Below are 20772 nucleotides of genomic sequence, written 5' to 3' on the forward strand. Positions count from 1 at the left end.
TCTTCACCAGTGATTTGTTATTGTATCATCAATGTTTTATTCTTTTTCCTGAAAAGATATCTAGTAGCAATCTAATGCTAACATGCAGAGACACAAAGCTGTTTGAACACTAGAGTGAAATTTGATCTTCTAAAGCTATAATCTGACGAATTTCAAGTAACAAATTTGTTTCTTATATACATTTAATAATCAGAAAGAATAATATTGAAGTGATAGATAAACAGGTAAAATTACATTAGGACCACACAAGGAGCCATATATTCGGACGGTTCGTAACTACATTGTTGAAACTCTTGACATCTTGGCAATTTGCCTGAAAAGTGATTCTCAAATCCTCATAATTCAAATTCATGAGGAGGATCTGTACGAACCTTCAATCTCATTGCCTTCATTGTAAGATGAAACAAACACTGAGTTTCCAGATTACCGGATGAAATAAGTTTCCAGTCATAGCATCAAACAGATTGTGTCTTTGAGATGGCTGAATGTTCTGAATGACCTCAGTATGATTGAAACCAAAATTTAATCCCTGCTAACATATCTGCAAGTTACTTCTTCAAGCAGCTGATATCTGATGATAAATCATTAAAACTTACTGTGCTTCCAAATCTGACAAACTGGCTACACAACCAGTTCAATTATTAATGTCTCAGGTGCTAGCAGTTCTTGTGAGAGGAACTTCAGGTACGTGTTGATCCACATCTGTCATAACAGAAGCTTCCATTTGCTGTCTCCTCTGTTCCTGAGCTTTTCTTCGGTTGGTTTCGAGGATAATGAGAAGAGCAGTAATGTCAGCGGGGCTTACTCCACCAACTCTGCTAGCTTGACCAATGGTTTGGGGTCTGACCTGTAAGCATTTAAATCCGACTAGAATTAATAAGAATAGCAGTTGCAGGATCCACGAGGCTTTAGTGCAATATAACAATTCCTACTTGAATTAAATGAGTATACTTTCCTAACTGCAACACCTTAACCTCTTCCTCTCTTCTTTTCTCTAATGTGAGGTTTGGTTCGTCATTGCCAATTCAATAGAAAAGAAATGAAAATCAATTACAAATAAATATTTTTAAAAGAAACGATATAAATAAATATGTTCAGGTAAAAATAAGTATTGCAATCTATTTTGAAGTAAAGCTAGGTGGATTTCTTATGAATTTTATTTGCAGTATATTTGGAACAAATGAACTTCATCTAGGTTAAACCAAATCCCTTAGTAGACAAACTAATCCTAACTTATCCTACATCATCTTTATCAAAGTAACATACCAACTCAATGGTTAGAGAGGCACCAATTGCCAACGTCTAATCTTCTTGTGCATACAACACCCACATGCATATATGCACGGTTCAATAACCACTTGATATAGATCCCAATTTTAGATAGATGTGAAGACAATCCAGCACCAATTGCTAGTAAGATTTGAAAAATATTAGAAGTTTGTATGTATTCTAAACTTTTTATGCTACAAACCTTGGAGAGTTTTTCACGTGCTTCAAGAGATAATGTTGTCATTGCATAGTAATCCAAGTCCTCTGGAAGTGGTCTATTCTGTTGATGGACCATCTACAAGTGAAAAGGTATAGTGATTGGACAAAATACAAATTGACAAAAAAATGTGATATGTTCAAAAAATGAAGTTGTGGACAGCTAAAAGGATGGAATACAATGAGCTCCAGTAAACATCATTTTGGATGACACTTAAATATTGACAGCTTACCTGCTGGAGTTGGATTTGCTGGCGCAAAATGAAGCCCTCATACTTTATATCAATTTCAACACATTCTTTCTCTACTCTGGATAACATTTTGTTTCCAAAACCATGCTTATCAAGAACTTCATATTGTATGTGAGGTTTCTTGAGAAGACTCTCTAGTGTTGAAGAGTCTTTAACAGGTTGACCAGACAGTTGAGTAACATCAGCAGCCAAATCTCCACCTAAAGGTGAAATTAAGACCATTAACCAATTTGGAATCATATAAAAAGTTGATAAAAAAATTCCGACAGTTTTGCAGCACATTCTTTCATAAAAGGGAGTTTACTTTGCCAGGGATAATGAGTGACATTATTCAGAAATTAGAATGAGGACCGGTTATATATGTTAAACAGCAACAATAAAGTTTATATGAACATTTTTATTATCTGTTCCTAACAATAAATTTTTACCATATGCTTAAAAGATCAGCTATGTCTTCCTCTGTTGTTTCTGACAATAGTTCATTCAATGACAACACATAAGATTGGTGCCAAGACAAGTGAGCATCATAATCTCACTCCCATTGCTGAAAATGGAAGACAGTTTGACGGAAAATAAAAAACAAAGATAAAGAAAAACAGAGTTTCAAGAACAAATAAAATCAAAGCAGGTCACAACTGATAACTCAAAACACTAAACTTCGTTTGTGAGATTAATACATCAAAGAACTGAGGAGCCAACATTAGCAACTTGCAAAATGAAGAAAAGAAAATTCAAAGAAAAATGAAGAAACACTGTCTTGTTTGCATGACTATGATAATGCACCTCCACAATTTTCTTTCAGACTTCAAATATAAGTTTCTTCCTGTCTTTTCTGTCCGAAAGTACAGTTCCTACTGCTCAAAAGGATAAAAAGAAAACTACAAACCTGAAATCCTGACAGTTTTCAGTCTCTTTTTTTCTTCTGCAATCCGGGCTTGTTTAGCTTGGTATATTTCCCAGCGTCTATCATCTATCAACCCAATTTCACGCCCCAAAGGTGTGAGACGACTATCGGCATTATCAGATCGAAGAAGCAATCGATGTTCTGACCGGCTATGAGAAAAAGGTAATTGTATGACAGGAGATCTAGTTATACTATTTATCTATCAAGTTCATGATAATAAAAAGAACTCCTAACTTTGGACGGAATATGAATTGTCAAAAGTTACAGTACAAAATGCCAGTCTCTAAAATATACATTAAGGAACTGAGCAAAGAAGCTGTGTGAGAACAAAACACCATTCTTCAATCTTCCTATGCCAAGCCATGTCATGAATTAGTGGTGTATGTGACCAATAGCTATGGATATGATATATGCACAACATTAAAAAACAGTTGATCTCAACCTACAACCATTGACCATAACATGAAGTGGCCATTTGATATTCCACGAAGATCTGAAAACTGTTCATAGCATTTCACAGGAAGTCCAAAATAATTTGTTCATTGTTAGATTGAGCCTATATTGTAAATTCTGCATAAAAAATTGCTAGTGGAATGTAGTCTAATTTATTATCATGTAGAATATGTATTATGTGTAGGTAGTTGTAGGATGGGGTTGCAATATGGGAGGATGAGTCTTGATTAGGCCAGTTCATGAAATTTAATTCCAGAAATAACTGCTTCCATAATTGTTAAAAGAAGCCTGTCTTCTCGAAGACAGATTATGTATGAATGAAGAAGTATATTCAAGTGTTGAGTACTTTTTTACTCAAGAGATCATAGGGTTCTCTTTAACGAGTCCTTAAACTAGGATAAAGATAGGGAAAGAAAGGAAAACTCAAAAAACATTCTGAAGATCCTGTTGATTTCTATATCCATAAACCCGTAACTAGATCCATCAACAGGGACCATATGGTGCTGCACTCTCATTTCTTAGTCTCTAAAGCCTAAATTATTGATACAATCATTCTGGATCCCAAACTGATTACCTTGTTAACATGCGGTAAGGCTCTCGAAGGTCTTTGGTCACCAGATCATCGATCAGTGTCCCTGTATAGCTGCTTTCCCTCTCAAGAACAATGAGGGACTTACCATCTGAATGTCTGGCAGCATTAATGCCAGATACAATACCCTAAAAAAAAAATAGTGTAGTCATGAGATTAGGCCTGTAAAGAATCTAAATATTTCTAGTAGAAACACCATTTTACATTTCAGGTCTTATGAGTAACAAATGAGTCAATCACTAAAAGGTTGCAAACAAAATTTTGTGGAAAATCATTTGAAAACATAACAACCTGTGCTGCAGCCTCTTCATAGCCAGTTGTACCATTTATCTGGCCAGAGAAGAAAAGCCCCTCAATTCTTTTAGTCATTAGAGACCTAGAGCACTGATGAGCTGGCAAGAAATCATACTCTACAGCATATGCAGGCCTCAACATTGAGCAGTTTTCAAGTCCAGGCAAAGTTCTCAAAAGTGGTAACTGTAGCCTCTCTGGCAAACCAGTTGAAAACCCCTGTGATAATAGTAACATGACCAATCATATGAGATTTTCAAATGCATATGAGACAAAATGGAAGAGAAAGGCTGTAGCTGGAATATATTTCAAAAGGCTCTGAATGAAATAGTATATTTCAGTTTTCTGAAAGCAAAGACATTAAGATTCATCAAACAGAGGGACAACAGGAGGCTCCTGATATAAATCAGACCAAAATTTGACACTTTCATTAGAAAAACATTTATATGAATTCAGCAGTCACAATGATAGTCCATGTCTAGTTTCTGCTCAAGTACCATATTGAGCAAAAAAAAGTAGACCCGAAAGTGAATAATCATGCATTCATAAATCCACTTATTAACTTGAATTTCAGGATGCAACCAAGTTGTCATGAGAAAGAGTAGAATATGATGAGTTTGTTATTTGATTGATATTTTCCATCCGGTACTTAAAACGAATTAAAATTATCAATTTTTCAGAGGCATTATCTAAAAAGAGCTATTTCTGTTCACATTTGTAAACATCGGGTTAACTCAGAGACTAATAATCACATGTTCTTGACTCGGAAGGTGGTTTTACAGATTTGAAGCAAATTGTTTTCTCTTTGGGGGAGAGTTGGGCTTGCCCATCCACTTTGGAGGTGTTCTCCTCTAACTGTCCGAATAGGAATAAAGTGCATAAAGTGGTTTCACGATGTGTATACTTTGCTGTTTCCTGGGTGTTGTGGCTGGACCAAAATGCCAGAATTCTTAATCATGGTAATCCTACTATTCTATTTGGGACGTAATGATTTGTATGGCCTCTTTGTGGGCTAAATAGCTCTTTTCTTGGGGTTTGCCCTTGACCATTATGCAAAGTAATAGGGAGGCTGTCTCACATTAATTTTTTACCCCTTCTCCTCATTGTTTTTCTTTTCAATCTTCTAGTCTTTCTTAATGTGTGAGGAAATCTTATCATCTTCTTTTGTTTTTAATAGAAAAGAAGTATTAGGAGGAATAAAAAGAGAGTATATATCCTCCTAAAAGGAAAAAGAAACAAGAAAGAAACAACAAAACAAAAGAATAACCGATCAAACTCGGTAGAGGATGGCTGAGCAATCTCTATGCAATATAGACAAGAATAATCATTAAATGCCAATGCGCCTTAATCCAGAGATATGCTAAAAAATGCTACACAAATTCTCTCCTAAAATCATAACATTCCTCCTAATCGAACCACCTAAAACCAACAAAAAGAGCCCCACTAACAGAACCTTCACCTTCCTCTGATCAAGACTACACAAGGCAGAGGAAATAAACCCCTCAATATATGGAAAAGAGACCCAAGCTAATTCTAAGGTATCAAATAACTGACCACACAGTCTACATGGCTTATTACAATGCAGTAAAAGGTGTAGAAAATAGCTATTATTCTAGAAGGAAAATAGTTGTCATCTCCTTTTGTCCTTTCTTGTGTACCGTAGAAAGGAGAATAACAGAATTGGTGGTGTGTCACCTACACCAATTCTAAATATTCCCTGACCCCACAAAATCTGGTTCTGGTACAGAAAAGTTGTTATTCATTTGTGTATAAATATGCTCCTTTGGAGCTGGAAAAGGAAAGCAGAAAATAGAAGAAAAACTTCCCTCAAAATAACTTCATAATTTCTTTATGGTGTCAGAGCTTCTTCTGTTCTGATTGCACATTCGACTACCCCTGTTCCAGCATAATACAACAAGTGTTATGACTTCTGAAGGTATGTCGTCCTCATCTTCACCTGAGGTATCTTCAGGACCTTTCTTTTCTTCAGCAGTCACGCACGGCCTTGGAGAGCAAGCCTCTTCACAGATTACGGGCCACAAACTGACTGAAAACAACTATCTATAGTGGTCCTCTTCTGTGCTGCCTTTCATCCGGGGCAAGGGTAAAGAGAAATATATCACCGGAGAAGCAGCACCACCACTCGCCACTGATCCAATGCGAAGACATGGAAAATGGAGAATAGCTTCGTCATGTCTTGGCTCATCACCTCAATGACGTCGGAAATAGGAGAAAATTTCTTCCTATACGAAACTGCTCACGACATTTGGACTTCCGCTAAGGAATTTTATTCCTCCAAAGACAATATTGCAGCTGTGTTTGAAGTGGAAACAGCCCTCCACGACCTCCACCAGGACGACTCTATCACGACACAATATTATGATATTCTTACACGAAGTTGGCAGCGGCTTGACGCGTTTGAAGAGGTGAAATGGGTCTCCCCTGAAGATGCCAAAACCTACCAGAACATGGAAAATGGGTGAGGGCCGTGTTGTAGTAGGGCCATCTGGGAATGCGTCGGCTCTAATGACGCATTCCAAGAGTCGCGGGAAAAAAGGCAGACCATTTTGTAATTACTGCAAAAAGCCCGACCACGTACATGACCGCTGCTGGCGACTTCATGGCAAGCCAGCTGACCGTCATCCTCTAAAATCCGAAAGCTCCACAGAATTGCGAAGTAACGTGGCTGTAGTCGCAGCAACAAATGAAGAAGGATCTGATTCTGCCTCAGGTTCTAGAAATGACCATTTTCCCCTAAGGCAACTTGATATTCTCCAAAAGACCATTCAAAAATTGTTGTCCCAAAGTTCAGCTAATATAACAATCACTCAAAAAGGTAATAATCCCCAAGTACTTTGTTTTACAGCATGTTTTACAGGTGAACAAGCATGGATAGTTGATTTTAGTGTAACCGACCACATGACTGGTAATGTTTCTCTGTTTAAAGATTACCGTCCTTGCAGTAAGAATTTCACCATTAGGGTTGCAGATGAAACTGTATCTAGAGTGGTTGGCATTGGCTCAATAGTCGTGTCACCTTTAATTGTTCTGGAATCTGTTTTCTTTGTTCTAAATTTAGCATATAATTTACTATCAGTTCGGAAACTAACTACTGATCTCAACTGTGTTGCTAAATTTGGTTCAACTTTGTGTGAATTTCAAGATATCAGACTCGAGGAAGATGATTGACAGTGCTAGAGTGCATACCGGACTCTACCTCCTCCGTGTTGAACCTTCTAGTAGACAAGCTCCAAATGTAGGTACTGCTTCTATTTCTGTTAGTAGGACTTGTGACCATGAAATCATGTTATAGCATTCCCGCTTAGGACATCCAAACTTTCTGTAGTTAAAGAAAATGTTTCCGTCATTATTCACTAATAAAGACCCATTGTTATATCGATGTGAAACCTGTCAACTTTCTAAGCATATTCGGAATACTTTTCCTAGTCTCAAGTATACATCATCTAAACCATTTTCTTTAATTCACAGTAATGTTTGGGGACTTTCCCGACTCACTGATATATCCGGAAATAAGTGGTTTGTATCCTTCATTGATGATCACACAAGAATCACTCAGGTGTTCCTTATGAAAGGGAAGTTAGAAGAAAGAGCCATATTTCAAAATTTTCACAAAATGATCAAAACCTAATTTGGCACAACAATACAAGTGTTAAGATCTGATAATATTTGTGAGTACTTTATATCAACCCTTAATAGTTATTTTGCTGAAAATGGTATAATTCATCATAGTTCATGCGCTTATTCCCCTCAGCAGATTGGTGTTGTTTAGAGAAAAAATAAACATATTCTGAAAGTCACCAGATCCATTATGTTTGCTATGAATGTACACAACATTTTGGGGGGGGGAAACCATACTCACAGCCACTTACTTGATAAACAGAATGTCTTCCCGAGTCCTCAAGTACTAAACCCGTTTAATCTTCTCTCAGAATCTTTTCCACATTTCCGTATCCTAAATTCCCTACCATTAAAGATCTTTGGTTGCTTTGCATATGTTCATGTCCACTCCCACCTTCAGGGTAAATTTGATCCTAGAGCCCTAAAGTGCATTTTTGTGGGTTATTCTCTTTATCAAAAAAGATACAAATGCTTCTTTCCGAATACTCGTCGGTTCTATCACACCATGGATGTCACATTTTTTGAAGATAAACCATTTTATCCCAAAAACGACATTCAGAGGGAGAAACATACTCAGAAATGTCACATTTGGGAAGCTACCATTTCTAAACAGAATGTCTTCCCGAGTCCTCAAGTACTAAACCCATTTAATCTTCTCTCAGAATCCTTTCCACATTTCCGTATACTAAATTCCCTACCACTAAAGATCTTTGGCTGCTTCGCATATGTTCATGTCCACTCACACATTCGGGGTAAATTTGATCCTAGAGCCCTTAAGTGCATTTTTGTAGGTCATTCTCTTTATCAAAAAGGATACAAATGCTTCTTTCCGAATACTCGTCGGTTCTATCACACCATGCATGTCACATTTTTTGAAGATAAACCATTTTATCCCAAAAGCGACATTCAGAGGGGGAAACATACTCAGGAATGTCACATTTGGGAAGCTACCATTTCTAAACAGAATGTTTTCCCGAGTCCTCAAGTACTAAACCCACTTAATCTTCTCTCAGAATCCTTTCCACATTTCCGTATCCTAAATTCCCTACCACTAAAGATCTTTGGCTGCTTCGCATATGTTCATGTCCACTCATACCTTCAGGGTAAATTTGATCCTAGAGCCCTTAAGTGCATTTTTGTGGGTTATTCTCTTTATCAAAAAGGATACAAATGCTTCTTTCCGAATACTCGTCAGTTCTATCACACCATGGATATCACCTTTTTTGAAGATAAACCATTTTATTTCAAAAGCGACATTCAGAGGGAGAAACATACTCAGGAATGTCACATTTAGGAAGCTACCATTTCTTCACCACTTGTCCACACACACCATATATCACCCACACAAAATGAGCCCAAACCAAAAAGTACATTACCTACAACAAAAGAGTTATGTGTCTACACTAGGAGGAACAAGGCCCAAAAAGGTAGTGTTCCAGTAGGGACTGAGCTCTGCCATGACTCGACTCCGCCTCCAACCATCTAGGACCCGACTGGTAAGACTATTACTACTGATGATGATTTACCTATTGCCTTGAGAAAAGGAACCAGATTCTGTACTAACCACCCCATACAGGATTATTTGTCACTTAGTAATCTGTCTACAGAATATCATGTTTTTGTAAACAAAATAGATGAGAGCTCACCTGAGCCCAAGACAGTTCATGAGGCACTCAGAATTCCAGAATGGCGAGCAGCTATCTAGGAAGAAATGAGAGCTCTTGAAAAGGACAGGACATGGGAATTGACAGAGTTGCCTCCTAACAAGCGCCAGGTAGGATGTAAACGAGTTTTCACAACTAAATATCCTGATGGCAGTATAGACAGACACAAAGCCCGTCTGGTGGCAAAGGGGTTCACACAATCCTATGAAATAGGCTATCAAGAGACTTTCGCTCTTGTAGCCAAGCACAACACGATACGGATCCTGTTTTCTCTTGCAGTAAATCTAGACTGGTCCTTGTTTTAATTAGATGTGAAGAATGTTTTTCTTAACAGAGACTTGGAGGAGGAAGTGTACATGTACATCCCTCCGGGTTTTGAGACAGGCGACAACTCTCATAAGGTGTATAGACTCAGAAAGGCACTCTATGTACTCAAGCAGTCTCCAATGGCATGGTTTGGAAGATTCACAAGAGCTGTCAAGCAAGTGGGATATAAGCAGTGTCAGTCAAATCACACTTTATTTGTCAAACACTGTGACTCGGGTAAGAAGTCTATCCTAATAGTTTATGTTGATAATATTATAATTACAGTGGACAATGGTGAAGAAATTCATAAATTAAAAGAGTTCCTGACTAAAGAATTTGAGATAAAAGACCTAGGAATACTCAGATATCTTCTAGGCATGGAGATTGCACGATCAAAGAAGAGAATTTCCGTGGCTCAACGGAAATATGTACTTGATCTCCTAAAGAAGATCGGAATGCTCGGCTGCAAGCCTGCAGACACACCCATGGATTCTACTGTGAAACTTGGCAAGAGTGAGGGTGACAAGTTGACTGAGAAGGAGAGGTATAAGAGGTTAGTTGGGAAGCTCATATATTTGGTACATACGAGACCAGATATAAGTTTTGCAGTTAGCACAGTGAGCCAGTTTATGAGTCAACCAACTGATACACATGGGAGCTATGTACAGGATTCTCAAGTATTTAAAGAAAATACCAGGACATGGCCTATTTTTCTAAAAGAACACAGACATGGAGATAGGAGTTTATACAGATGCTGACTGGGCTAGTTCAGTCAATGATAGGAGGTCAACCTCAGGGTACTGCACCTACGTCTAAGGTAACCTTGTTACACGGCGAAGTAAGAAGCAATCAGTAGTATCATGGAGTAGTGCAGAATCTGAATTCAGAGCCCTTACCCATGGTATATATGAAGGTGTTTGGTTAAAGAGAGTATTGCAAGAAAATCTGACTTCAGGATTGCCCATAAAAGTTTGGTGTGATAATCAGTCAACTATTTGAATGGCAAAAAATCCAGTTCATTATGATAGGACAAAACATGTAGATATAGACCGACATTTCATCAGAGAGAAGATCAAAGACAATGTTATAGACATCATTCATATTCCCACATATCGACAAGTTGCTGATATACTAACCAAATCTCTTCCTAAACATGTATTTGAAAATATTGTATCCAATCTATCTTTACACAACATCTATGTAAACTTAGATTGAGGGGAAACGTAGAAAATGTAGAAAATAACTATTATTCTAGAAGAAAAGGAGCTGTCATCTCCTTTGTCTTTTCTTGTGTACCGTACAAAGGAGAATAATAGAATTGGTGGTGTGTCACCTACAGCAATTCTATTATTCTCCTTTGTACGGTACACAAGAAAAGACAAAGGAGATGACAGCTCTTTTTCTTCTAGAATAATAGTTATTTTCTACATTTTCTACGTTCCCTGTGTCACCTACACCAATTCTGAATATTCCCTAACCCCACAAAATCTTATTCTGGTATAAAAAAGTTGTTATTCATTTGTGTATAAATATGCTCCTTTGGAGCTGGAAAAGGAAAGCAGAAAATAGAGGAAAAACTTCCCTCAAAATAGTTCATAATGTCTTTAAAAAGTTACTATGATTCAGCAACTTTAAAGCAATATTACAAACCACGAAGGAAATCATCAACATTAAGTTTGTTCAAAGTTGTAGTCCAAACAAAAACCTTTGAGAGCATGGACTTTCTAAAAAGGTTTAGAAAAGACATCTATATGAATAGAATCATTATGGGATAGGAAAGTCAATTAAAAAAAAACCTCCAAGGACCTTATCATTTCCTATTGGTCTTCTCATTCTAATACTTTTTATTTTCCTGTAGAAAAGATTTTCCATAATAAAAAAGATTTCCCATTTGTGACAATTTTTATAGGCAAAAAGAAACTAGTTAAAAGAAAGGGACTTATGAGACATCGACCTTGTACAAAGATTTATGATGTGGAGCCAAAAGAATCAACGAGGTCATGTAAATCAGCCACATCACGAATAGGCTGACCCTTGAACTAAAAAAAACAAAAGGTCCTATTTTTACTTTCCATTTGGGAAACTTACTAGCTAAATTGACATTGACCTTCCAGATTCGATTTTAAATCAATATAAAACAATACTAAATGATGAGACCTTACTAGTAAAAGCTAAAAAATTGAAAATCAGAGACTACAAGCAAATAAAATGTAACTTACAATTTACATTCTTATATATATAGGAAAAGCAGCTTGATCTTCCAAAGCCGATCCAAAATCAACCTTAAGAAAACAAAATAATGAGAGCCTATGAGTTGAAAGTAGGCCAGGAAAATTTTAATTTAAAGACTTAAAATTTACTTTCTTATATATTGCTTGATAATTCTTCTTCCTCATTTTATTAGATTGCCACATTACAAATATACACTGAAGAATTACAAGAGTTGTACACCTACAATTTAGGAGAGCATTCTATTCTATTGAGTCTCCTAGGAAAGGAAAAGATTTACACACAACTTATGGGATCCTAGTATCAATCTAGTTCCTGAATTTTTGGCTCCTACCTTTTAGGAAATAAATCTCCCTAGAATTAATTCTGTTTAGGCTTCGAAACTCCTCCTCAAACTAGGCATGGATGTTAATCATGCCAAGCTTGGAACTCAGCTCTTCAAAGTTCTTTTTCAGTAGTGATTTTGTCAAAATGTATGTTGTCTGTTAACTTGTTTGGCATAAATTTCTTTTGCTGCATCCCAAATCTCCTTAGTCGATCCAAATATAAAGAAATTCTCCCAATCTCGGATGTCATTGAGTTGATGAGCTAGGACATCACTATATTGTTTTCAGTTTTCCAAATTCGATATTTTGAGTCTTCCTTCAGTGGAGGAACCGCAGCACCTGTGAGCATAATTGTCCTCCCCTCTTCCACATATGAACATCATCACGGATTGCGACCATGGGAGGTAATTCTAGCTGTTTAGTTTATGACTAGTGATACACAGCACTGGGATGTCCATTCCTCCATTAGTGCCAACTTGAAGAATTTTCAGAAATGGTCGTGACTCCAGACCTTGTAGAGTCTTGGCTCACTATTCTGTACTTTGTCATGTTAGTGACCTGGATGGAAGTGGTTTAGAGACAGCTCTAGTACCATGTTGTTGGATAATTCTTCTTCCAGATTTTATTAGACTACTAACATCACAAATATATAGTGAAGGATTAAAAGAGTTATATACCTATAATTTAAGAGAGAATCCTATTCTATTGAGTCTCCTAGGAAAGAAAAAGATTAACACATAACCTATGGGATCCTGGTATTAATCTAGTTCCTGGATTTTCGGCTCCTGCATTTTAGGAAGTAAATCTTTCTAGAATCAACACTGTTTAGGACTACAATAAATAATATATGCATAGTTCCCTTTATGTTTCTATTTCCGAAAAAAAAAATAATATATGTATAGCGGACACAGCCACTAAAAATCTATTTTCTAGAAGATATATAATATATGTTAAGAATAAAAATCTCTGAGATTCTCATAATATAATTTACATGAAATCAAAGCAATAAAGACAGTTAATCCTACTAAAGGATCTAAATCCAGTTTAATGCCAATGATTTACAATGTTATTTGAAATAATTCCTCACTAATTTTTAGTAAGATTCATATGCAAAATCTTTCTACCTTCTGAATCCACTTCCCTTATTTTAAATTGCTATCCATCAGAAAAAAAATTTAAAAGAAAATTTATAGACTTCACTTTTGTTGATACAGTCAACAATGCAGTGCACCTTGGTACACCCTGGAAATTAAAGTTCCATCAAAATAGTTAACTTGTAATGCTCACACGGGAACATAATAACCAAGGAATCTTCTCCTATTTTATTCTCTTTCTTTATATGACATATCTCTTTTCTAATAAGAGAAACAAAAAGAAACCCAAAGGTTGATTCTTGTAATAATCACGAGTTGAAAGTCAAAGCTTGTCTTGTACCTGCACATATAGCTCCGGCACAGTCCGACCTTCTGGTTCAAGAAAAATTTGATGAGACTCCTTGTCTCGAAATCTCACAATCTAGAATGAAACATAACCAAACATCAGGAGATGATATCATAAAATTTTCAATGGAGTGATTAAAAAATGAAGGTATCTACTACATTAGTATTTTGTTTTTTTGAAATAAAAGAGAGAAATTTTATTCACAAATGTACCAAGGAAGTACCACCAGTATACAGATAGTTACATATCTATCAAGTAGTGCATAACTAATCCAATGTCTTTCCAATCACGCATATCATTACTAACAAGATAAACCCAAAATTATGAAATCATCTATCTCTAATGTTTATAATATTAGTTTCAATGCCCTCAAACGCCCTCGCTTTTTTTTTTCTTCAACACAACCCAAAAAATAGTAAGTGGTATAAGAAATCTATGCCTATTCTTTTTACAATAACCCGCCCAAGCCCAAAGTTCCCCACTTACATTACCAACTCTAACCCAAAACAAACCCAGCAGCCCCAAAACCATTGCCCAAATGCTGTTAATTACTGGACAGCCCAACAATAAATGGTATCTACTACATTAGTATGCTTGCAAAACCAAGAGAAATTCAGTATAATGAGCCATCTCTCTTAGCCAATATCAAAACTATCACGTAATGGGAATTTTCTGTAAAGAATAGTCTTTTTTAAAATAAAAAGTATAATAATATATTAAGAAGTACCAAGGGGGTGTCAACCTATATATATAATATTTACAGATATAACAAAATATTAACAAGGTCTCCAAAATCCTCCATGGAAAATAGAAGATGACCGGAAATCAAAAAATTAATAGTCTGGAACCATCTATTCTTGATCTTATCAAAATTTCCCACATCATCAACTCCCTTGAGAGCTTTTTTGTACGTCTCCTTCCAAATTACCCAAAAAATGATAGGCGGGATAAGGTTCACATATTTCCTCCACCTGCTGATGCCTTTCCACGCCCATATTTGATCTCTAATAGAACCCGCCATCAGCAACTGATACTCAATAATCCGTAAACCATAAACCAAGTTTGTATGCAACTGGACACCACCAGAAGAACATGATTGCAAGATTCTGCAACCCTTTTACACAAGTAGCAATCGTCCACCATAGTCATTCCCCTCTTCATCAATTTATCAATAGTCATGCATGCAGACTCTTCCAACCTCCCACGTTTTTGCTACTCTGGGAGGGGCTTTTTGATTTTCTATTAAGAATGATTAAATGCATGTTTTATTGAATATCATAATGTTCTATCTACAGATTTTGTAGAATATAAAAAAAAATAAGCTAAATGTCCTGTAATTTAATTTACATCCAATAAACTCTCTTTAACATTCCCTTAAGTTAGGGAATAGATATTTGCTAATTCCAACTTGAATATGGAATTGCTCAAGTCTTTGGTTGACAGATCTGCTAGTTGTGAACTAATAAACATGTATTAAATACATATTAGGTTCTTGTCGAGTTTCTCTTTAATAAAGTATTTGTTGACCTCAATATGCTTGGTCCAATCATGTTGTACTGGATTATGTGCAATATTTATAATCAATTTATTGTCACAGTATCAGTGCATACAGCTCTCCCACTAGATTTTCAGATCTTCTAAAAAAAATTTTAACCATAATGATTCACATACCCCTTGGGCCATTACTCGAAACTCTGATCATGCACTTAATCTTACAACTACATTTTACTTCTTATTTCTTCAGGTAACCAGGTTACTTTTAAGGAATGTACAATAACCTATGCTAGATCTTTTGTCCACCATTGATCTTGCATAATCTGCATCCATATACACTTCTAGGAGTAACATATCACTTTTTATGAACAAGATCTCTTTTCCAGGTGATTTTTTTAGGTAATGCAACACTTTGTAGGTGCTTGCAAGTCTACTTCTTTTAGGACTGTGCATTAATTAATTTAAACACTCACTACATTAGCGATGTATGGTCTTATGTGAGACAAGTATACCAATCTTTCAACCAATCCCTGATACATCTCCTTATCTAATGGTGCATTGTCTTCTGTTACTTCCAATTTATGATGGGATCAATAGAAATACTACCTGCTGTAGTCATGAATATATTTCTACTAAGATATGAAGATCCCAAATTTTGAGTGAGCGACTTCAATTCTAAAAAAATACTTTAATATATCTAACTCCTTTATTTTGAACTCTCTTACTAGGCATTGCTTTAGCATCAATTTTTTTTTCTCATCATCTCCTGTTACAATAATGTCATCAATATATACTAATAGTGTTATAATTCCACTTATCTCTGAGTGTTTGATAAACAACGTAGTCTCTTTGAGACTGCGTATATCCCAAACCTATCATCATCCTTGCAAATCTATTAGACCATGCTCTAAACGATTGCTTGAGTCTATAAAGTAGCTTCTTTAGTTTGTAAAATTTATTTGGTCCTGTTTCTCGGGCAAAACTTGATGAGATTTTCATGTACATTTCTTCTTCTAGATCTTCATGCAGGAAAGCATTTTTCACATCAAATTGTTGCAATTGTCAATGAAAATGGATAATTAAAGATAACAAGATTTGCATTGTGCTTGTCTTAGCTATTAATGCAAATATTTCTTGGTAGCTTATCCCAGAAGTCTACAAATAGCCTTTTGCCACAGTCTTATTTTATACCTCCCGATTGTCTCATATATCTTGCATTTGATTGGTGAACACTACTTGCATCCGACAAGTTTTTTTTCTTTGGGTAAATTTATGACTTTCTATGTCTTATTTTTCTCTAATGTCTGTATTTCTACATTCATAATATTTTTTTATTTCTCACAGGATAATGTCTTATATACAATGTTAAAAATAGACTCAGTATTCAAACATACAGAAAATTCTTATGCAATTGTGAACATTTGTTAAATAGTATAAACTATGAGATTCGATAAAGAAGGACGTTTAATAAATTCTCTGATATCTTTACGAAGTGCAATAAGTGATCATTATCATACTATGTAGGATTTTTAGAACTTACCCAAAAGGTAGTAAGGGGAATGAGATTCACATGTTTCTTCCTTCCACTAATACCTACCAAGCCCAAATCTCTTCCCTTACCGAATCAGCCTCACCCAATTGATCCCTAATGCCCCATAAAACCAAGGTCCAGAATTTATACACAAACGGACACCAAAGATAAATATAATTATAGGACTCCACCTCCCTCTTACACAAGAAACATCAATTCACCAATATTTTCTCCTCCTCATCAGTTTGTCAATAATAAGGATACACCCACCCACAACTTCCTTCCAGCATGAAAAAAGCAACTCCAAGTGGAGCATTGAATATTAACCTTCCAAATTTGCCAAAAGAAAAAACAAACTATAGAAGATGTAAAATTTGCAAATTAACAACAATATTGGATTGACACAAATGAGAATTCATAGCAATACAGAAGAGAGGGCCACAAAAAACAACATTATACTTTTCCATTAGAAAAAACCATCACAAATATTTTATCAAATGCAAACATCCTATGGTACAAAAAACCAAAAAGGGGACCGTAGTTTTATTCTGATGATAACTAAAAGTAGAATATTTTTGGATAGAAATAACAAAAAGTAAAATGTAGGAAACATCCTATGGTACAAGAATCTGCTACCATGTGCCTGATTAATAGTAGTTCAATTGAAACTAGTCCAGATGAGTGAGATGACCTATGTGTGCAAAATAAGAAACAAGTATAATATCTCAAAATACAGGTGATAAATGTACCTTGTCTTCAATGGAGGGGCAGTACCTCGGTCCCTTAGCTTCAACCCATCCCCCATAAGTGGGTGTTTCATGTAAGTTCTCTTCAATTAGCTGGTGAGTGCGCCTAGTGGTCCGTGTCAGGTAGCAGCACATCTGTTCCCTCTCAGTATGGAAATGTGGGTCAAAGCTAAACCAGCCGACCTGTAAATAATCAACATATGTTCAGTTTAAATTTCTAAATGCCACAGATTAATTGATAATCACCAGTTACCAGGAAAATAAAATAAAGGTATATTGTTCATTAAACTGACCCATAGGTTCTAACTTTCTAGAACCAATGCTTTTCAGAGTATTCAATCATGGAACTCACCTCCGGAAGGAGAAGTTTAGAATTAAGCAGCTAACTTATACTATAATACAATCTGGAAGCTTTGAACTTAGCAACAGCCAAATGTAGTCCTTCCATTTCGGTGGAATCCAACAAAAATTTCACCGCTGTTCTCTCATTCCCACCCATTTAAATAATTTGAGTATACACAGAACTCTACTAGAAAAATTATGAAGATATATAACAAGTTAACCTAGTTACTGCATATCTGAACATTCTCTTATACGAAGAAAATATAAATAATCTTGTAATTCTTGAATTATGCAGGATGAGTCATTAAAGCTAAATCTAAGGTTATAAGGAAGAACCTCTTCATCTCCATGCTGGGGTTCCAATACAGAAAAATCTACGGTACGACAGTCCACACGTGCTGGGGTTCCAGTTTTTAGCCGATCAGTTTCAAATCCAAGTTGCTGCAAGTTCTCAGTCAGTCCATGTGAAGCTGACTCACCAGCTCTTCCAGCAGGCATAGAGGTTCTACCAACCCAAATTTTACCACTCATAAAAGTTCCAGTTGTGAGAATAACAGAGGGAGCATAAAAATTCATCCCAAAAAATGTGCTGACACCTTCCACATTATCATTCTTTCCAACTAAAATATCAGTCACCATTCCCTCTCTAACAGAAAGGTTTGGAGTGCTGTTAAAGAGAAAAATGGCACAAGTTAGCCAAAAGAATTGAACCAACATATCCACTCCCAATCCAGGCATAAATGCATTTTAAACAGACACACATATAAGGGAAATGAACCAGATAAAAAGAAACTAGGATATTCTCGAGGATTCAGTGATCATAACAAGCCCACATTATCTCTTTCTTTTAGATTTTTGGAACATTAATTTGACTTTTTGATGTAAACATTGTGCACAATCAGCATCATTGTTTTATAAGTATATTGGCCTTTTGTTTCTGTCATTTTATTTTAATAGTACTTTTCAATCTACACTAATCCACTATTGCCTAGAAAGCTATAGTATAAGTTCATCGGCTTCTTAAGGTTTGGAGCCTTAAAAGCTAAAATTTCGAAATCAAGCATCACTTGGGTAGGGGAAGCTAATTTAGACACTTTCATCAAGTATTAAATATGCAGTGTAATAGTACAATAAGCTAACAATGCATTATTTCAAGGAGTAACAATAAATATGGAAAATACAGCTTGCCTCTCCACTATCTTCTTCATTTCCATTGCATACTCCCTTTTATCAGTTTGTGCACGCAAAGCCCGAACTGCAGGACCTCTTGAGATGTTAAGTACTCGCTTTTGTAAATAGCATCTGTATTGATGAAAAACGAAAAAAAAAATTGTTAGTGCAATTATATGAAAAAAAATTTTGTTTGCAGCAAGAGAAAATAACCATGAGCAAGGTTGATGTTTACCATTGTACCAAAAAGAAAGGACGACCTTTACCAAAAATGCATTAATTTAGTTACTAAAATACAAATATTGTATTTTCCCATCTAGTCTTTTCTACTATAAGCATTTCTGGTTGTTAGTTTCCATTTAGAGACTAGTATTCCCTATATAGCTTAGTTTTCTGTGTGTTATTTCCTTCTCTTGCGTTGCTTCACCAATAAATATCCTTGACAAGCTCTTCATAACAACAATTACAGCTCAACAAACTGCATTTTTCTGCTTTTCAATATGCCTATCATCAATAGATGAGTCCTTCAATTACCTCATAACATATCTTTTCCTTTAAGTTTTTCTTGTGAGTTCAAACAGTGAACCTGCAGCTATCTCCAGGTACATGAACTCACGACCAGTGACTGGAATTCAATGCTACTGACTTCCATCTTCCACTACACATCATTGCAACATGCAGAATCCATGACATACTTCTCACAGTTCTTCTTATTTCACACTCACTGCAGATAGAAAGTTTAACAGTTCATCCCAAAATCCCCACAAACAACCATTGTATATCAAATTTATTTCAAAAACCCCGTCCTAACATCAAAATAATCTGACAACAGTCAAATTCCAAAATCATTAAGCTGCTTCTCAATGTCATCTATATTACCTATCAGCAATCTTGCCGATTTCACCTCCAAGTGCATCCACCTCATGTACTAGCTGTGATTTCGCAGGGCCACCAACTGCTGGATTGCAGGGCTGCAAGTAACGTTTTCTCAGTGAACATATTTGAAGACACTAAAGGAGGAAATATTACGTCACGTGTAAATATTGTTGCTTAATTTCGAAGGCTAGAACACACACACACACACACACAAAAGCTTAAAGAAACAACCTGCCATGCTATTCGATCAATGTTCAGAGTGAGAAGAAGAGTTTTGGCCCCCAGACGAGCAGACGCTAGGGCTGCTTCGCAACCTGCATGTCCTCCTCCAACCACAATCACATCAAACCTCTCATCCCCCGCTCCTATGCCATTGCTCCACTCTGAAAAAGCTCAAAACGAATGGATAGATACAATTATAGCATCATTAGCGACTCGAGAAAAAATGAAAAAAGAAAAGAAGCCGACAAAGCAACGAAAGCAGACAACGCGAAGCTCGATTCTCAATTAACATCAATCAGTTCCCGCCAACATAATAAAGCATACTCGTTGGTTATATGTTGTCGAACCTGGAGAGCTGGAAGCTGCGGAAATTGAGAATCGACGGCTAACGAAAGGGCGCCGGGGACATAGGCTGCGAGTGGAGCAGAACCAGAGGCGCCGCCGGAGAAGCACAGAGGAGCGAGAGAGGAGAGGAGAGAAGGTGGAAAAGAAAATGGAAGCAGAGGAAGGGTTGGGATGAGAAAGACGAAAGAGATGGCGGAGGGAGGGGACCGATACTGTAGCCATCAGAGAAGACGAAGCTCACTGTCAGTGGTTAAGGTTAGCGAGGAAGTAGAAGAAAGATATCCCTTTCCTCCACAGACAAAACAATAGAATAACGTTTCTCTCCTCTCCCCTTGGAGTACCGTCGTGGATGTCTGGCTTCTTTTTTCTTTTAAAAAAAATGCACTTAAAAAAGTATATTTTTATAAAATAATTCTTAAATTTTAGATAATTCCTATACTGGTTATTAATTTACTTAATATTTTTAAAG

General features: G+C 36.2%; 1 protein-coding gene across 2 annotated transcripts; it reads right to left on the reverse strand.

The window, feature by feature from the left end:
* Nucleotides 1–99: 99 nt before the first annotated feature.
* LOC110810726 (glucose-inhibited division family A protein) lies at nucleotides 100–20716 on the reverse strand. Of its 2 annotated transcripts, XM_088221748.1 has the most exons (13): nucleotides 20306–20716; nucleotides 19968–20119; nucleotides 19740–19831; nucleotides 18879–18992; nucleotides 18027–18357; nucleotides 17352–17531; nucleotides 13572–13652; nucleotides 3974–4192; nucleotides 3668–3810; nucleotides 2623–2789; nucleotides 1719–1936; nucleotides 1472–1564; nucleotides 100–847 (listed from the first exon to the last, which is right to left on the reverse strand). In XM_088221748.1, exons 1-13 carry the CDS (start codon nucleotides 20523–20525, stop codon nucleotides 650–652), a joined length of 2208 nt encoding a protein of 735 aa, XP_088077874.1. In that variant the 5' UTR covers nucleotides 20526–20716; the 3' UTR covers nucleotides 100–649. The 2 variants fall into 2 exon arrangements, with proteins under 2 accessions (XP_088077874.1, XP_088077875.1); XM_088221749.1 differs by lacking the exons at nucleotides 19740–19831; nucleotides 19968–20119; nucleotides 20306–20716 and adding an exon at nucleotides 19395–19535.
* Nucleotides 20717–20772: the final 56 nt, after the last annotated feature.

Source organism: Carica papaya, chromosome 6 (assembly GCF_054855325.1).
Source record: "Carica papaya isolate Zhongbai chromosome 6, ASM5485532v1, whole genome shotgun sequence".
In the NCBI taxonomy this organism is placed as follows: Eukaryota; Viridiplantae; Streptophyta; class Magnoliopsida; order Brassicales; family Caricaceae; genus Carica; species Carica papaya.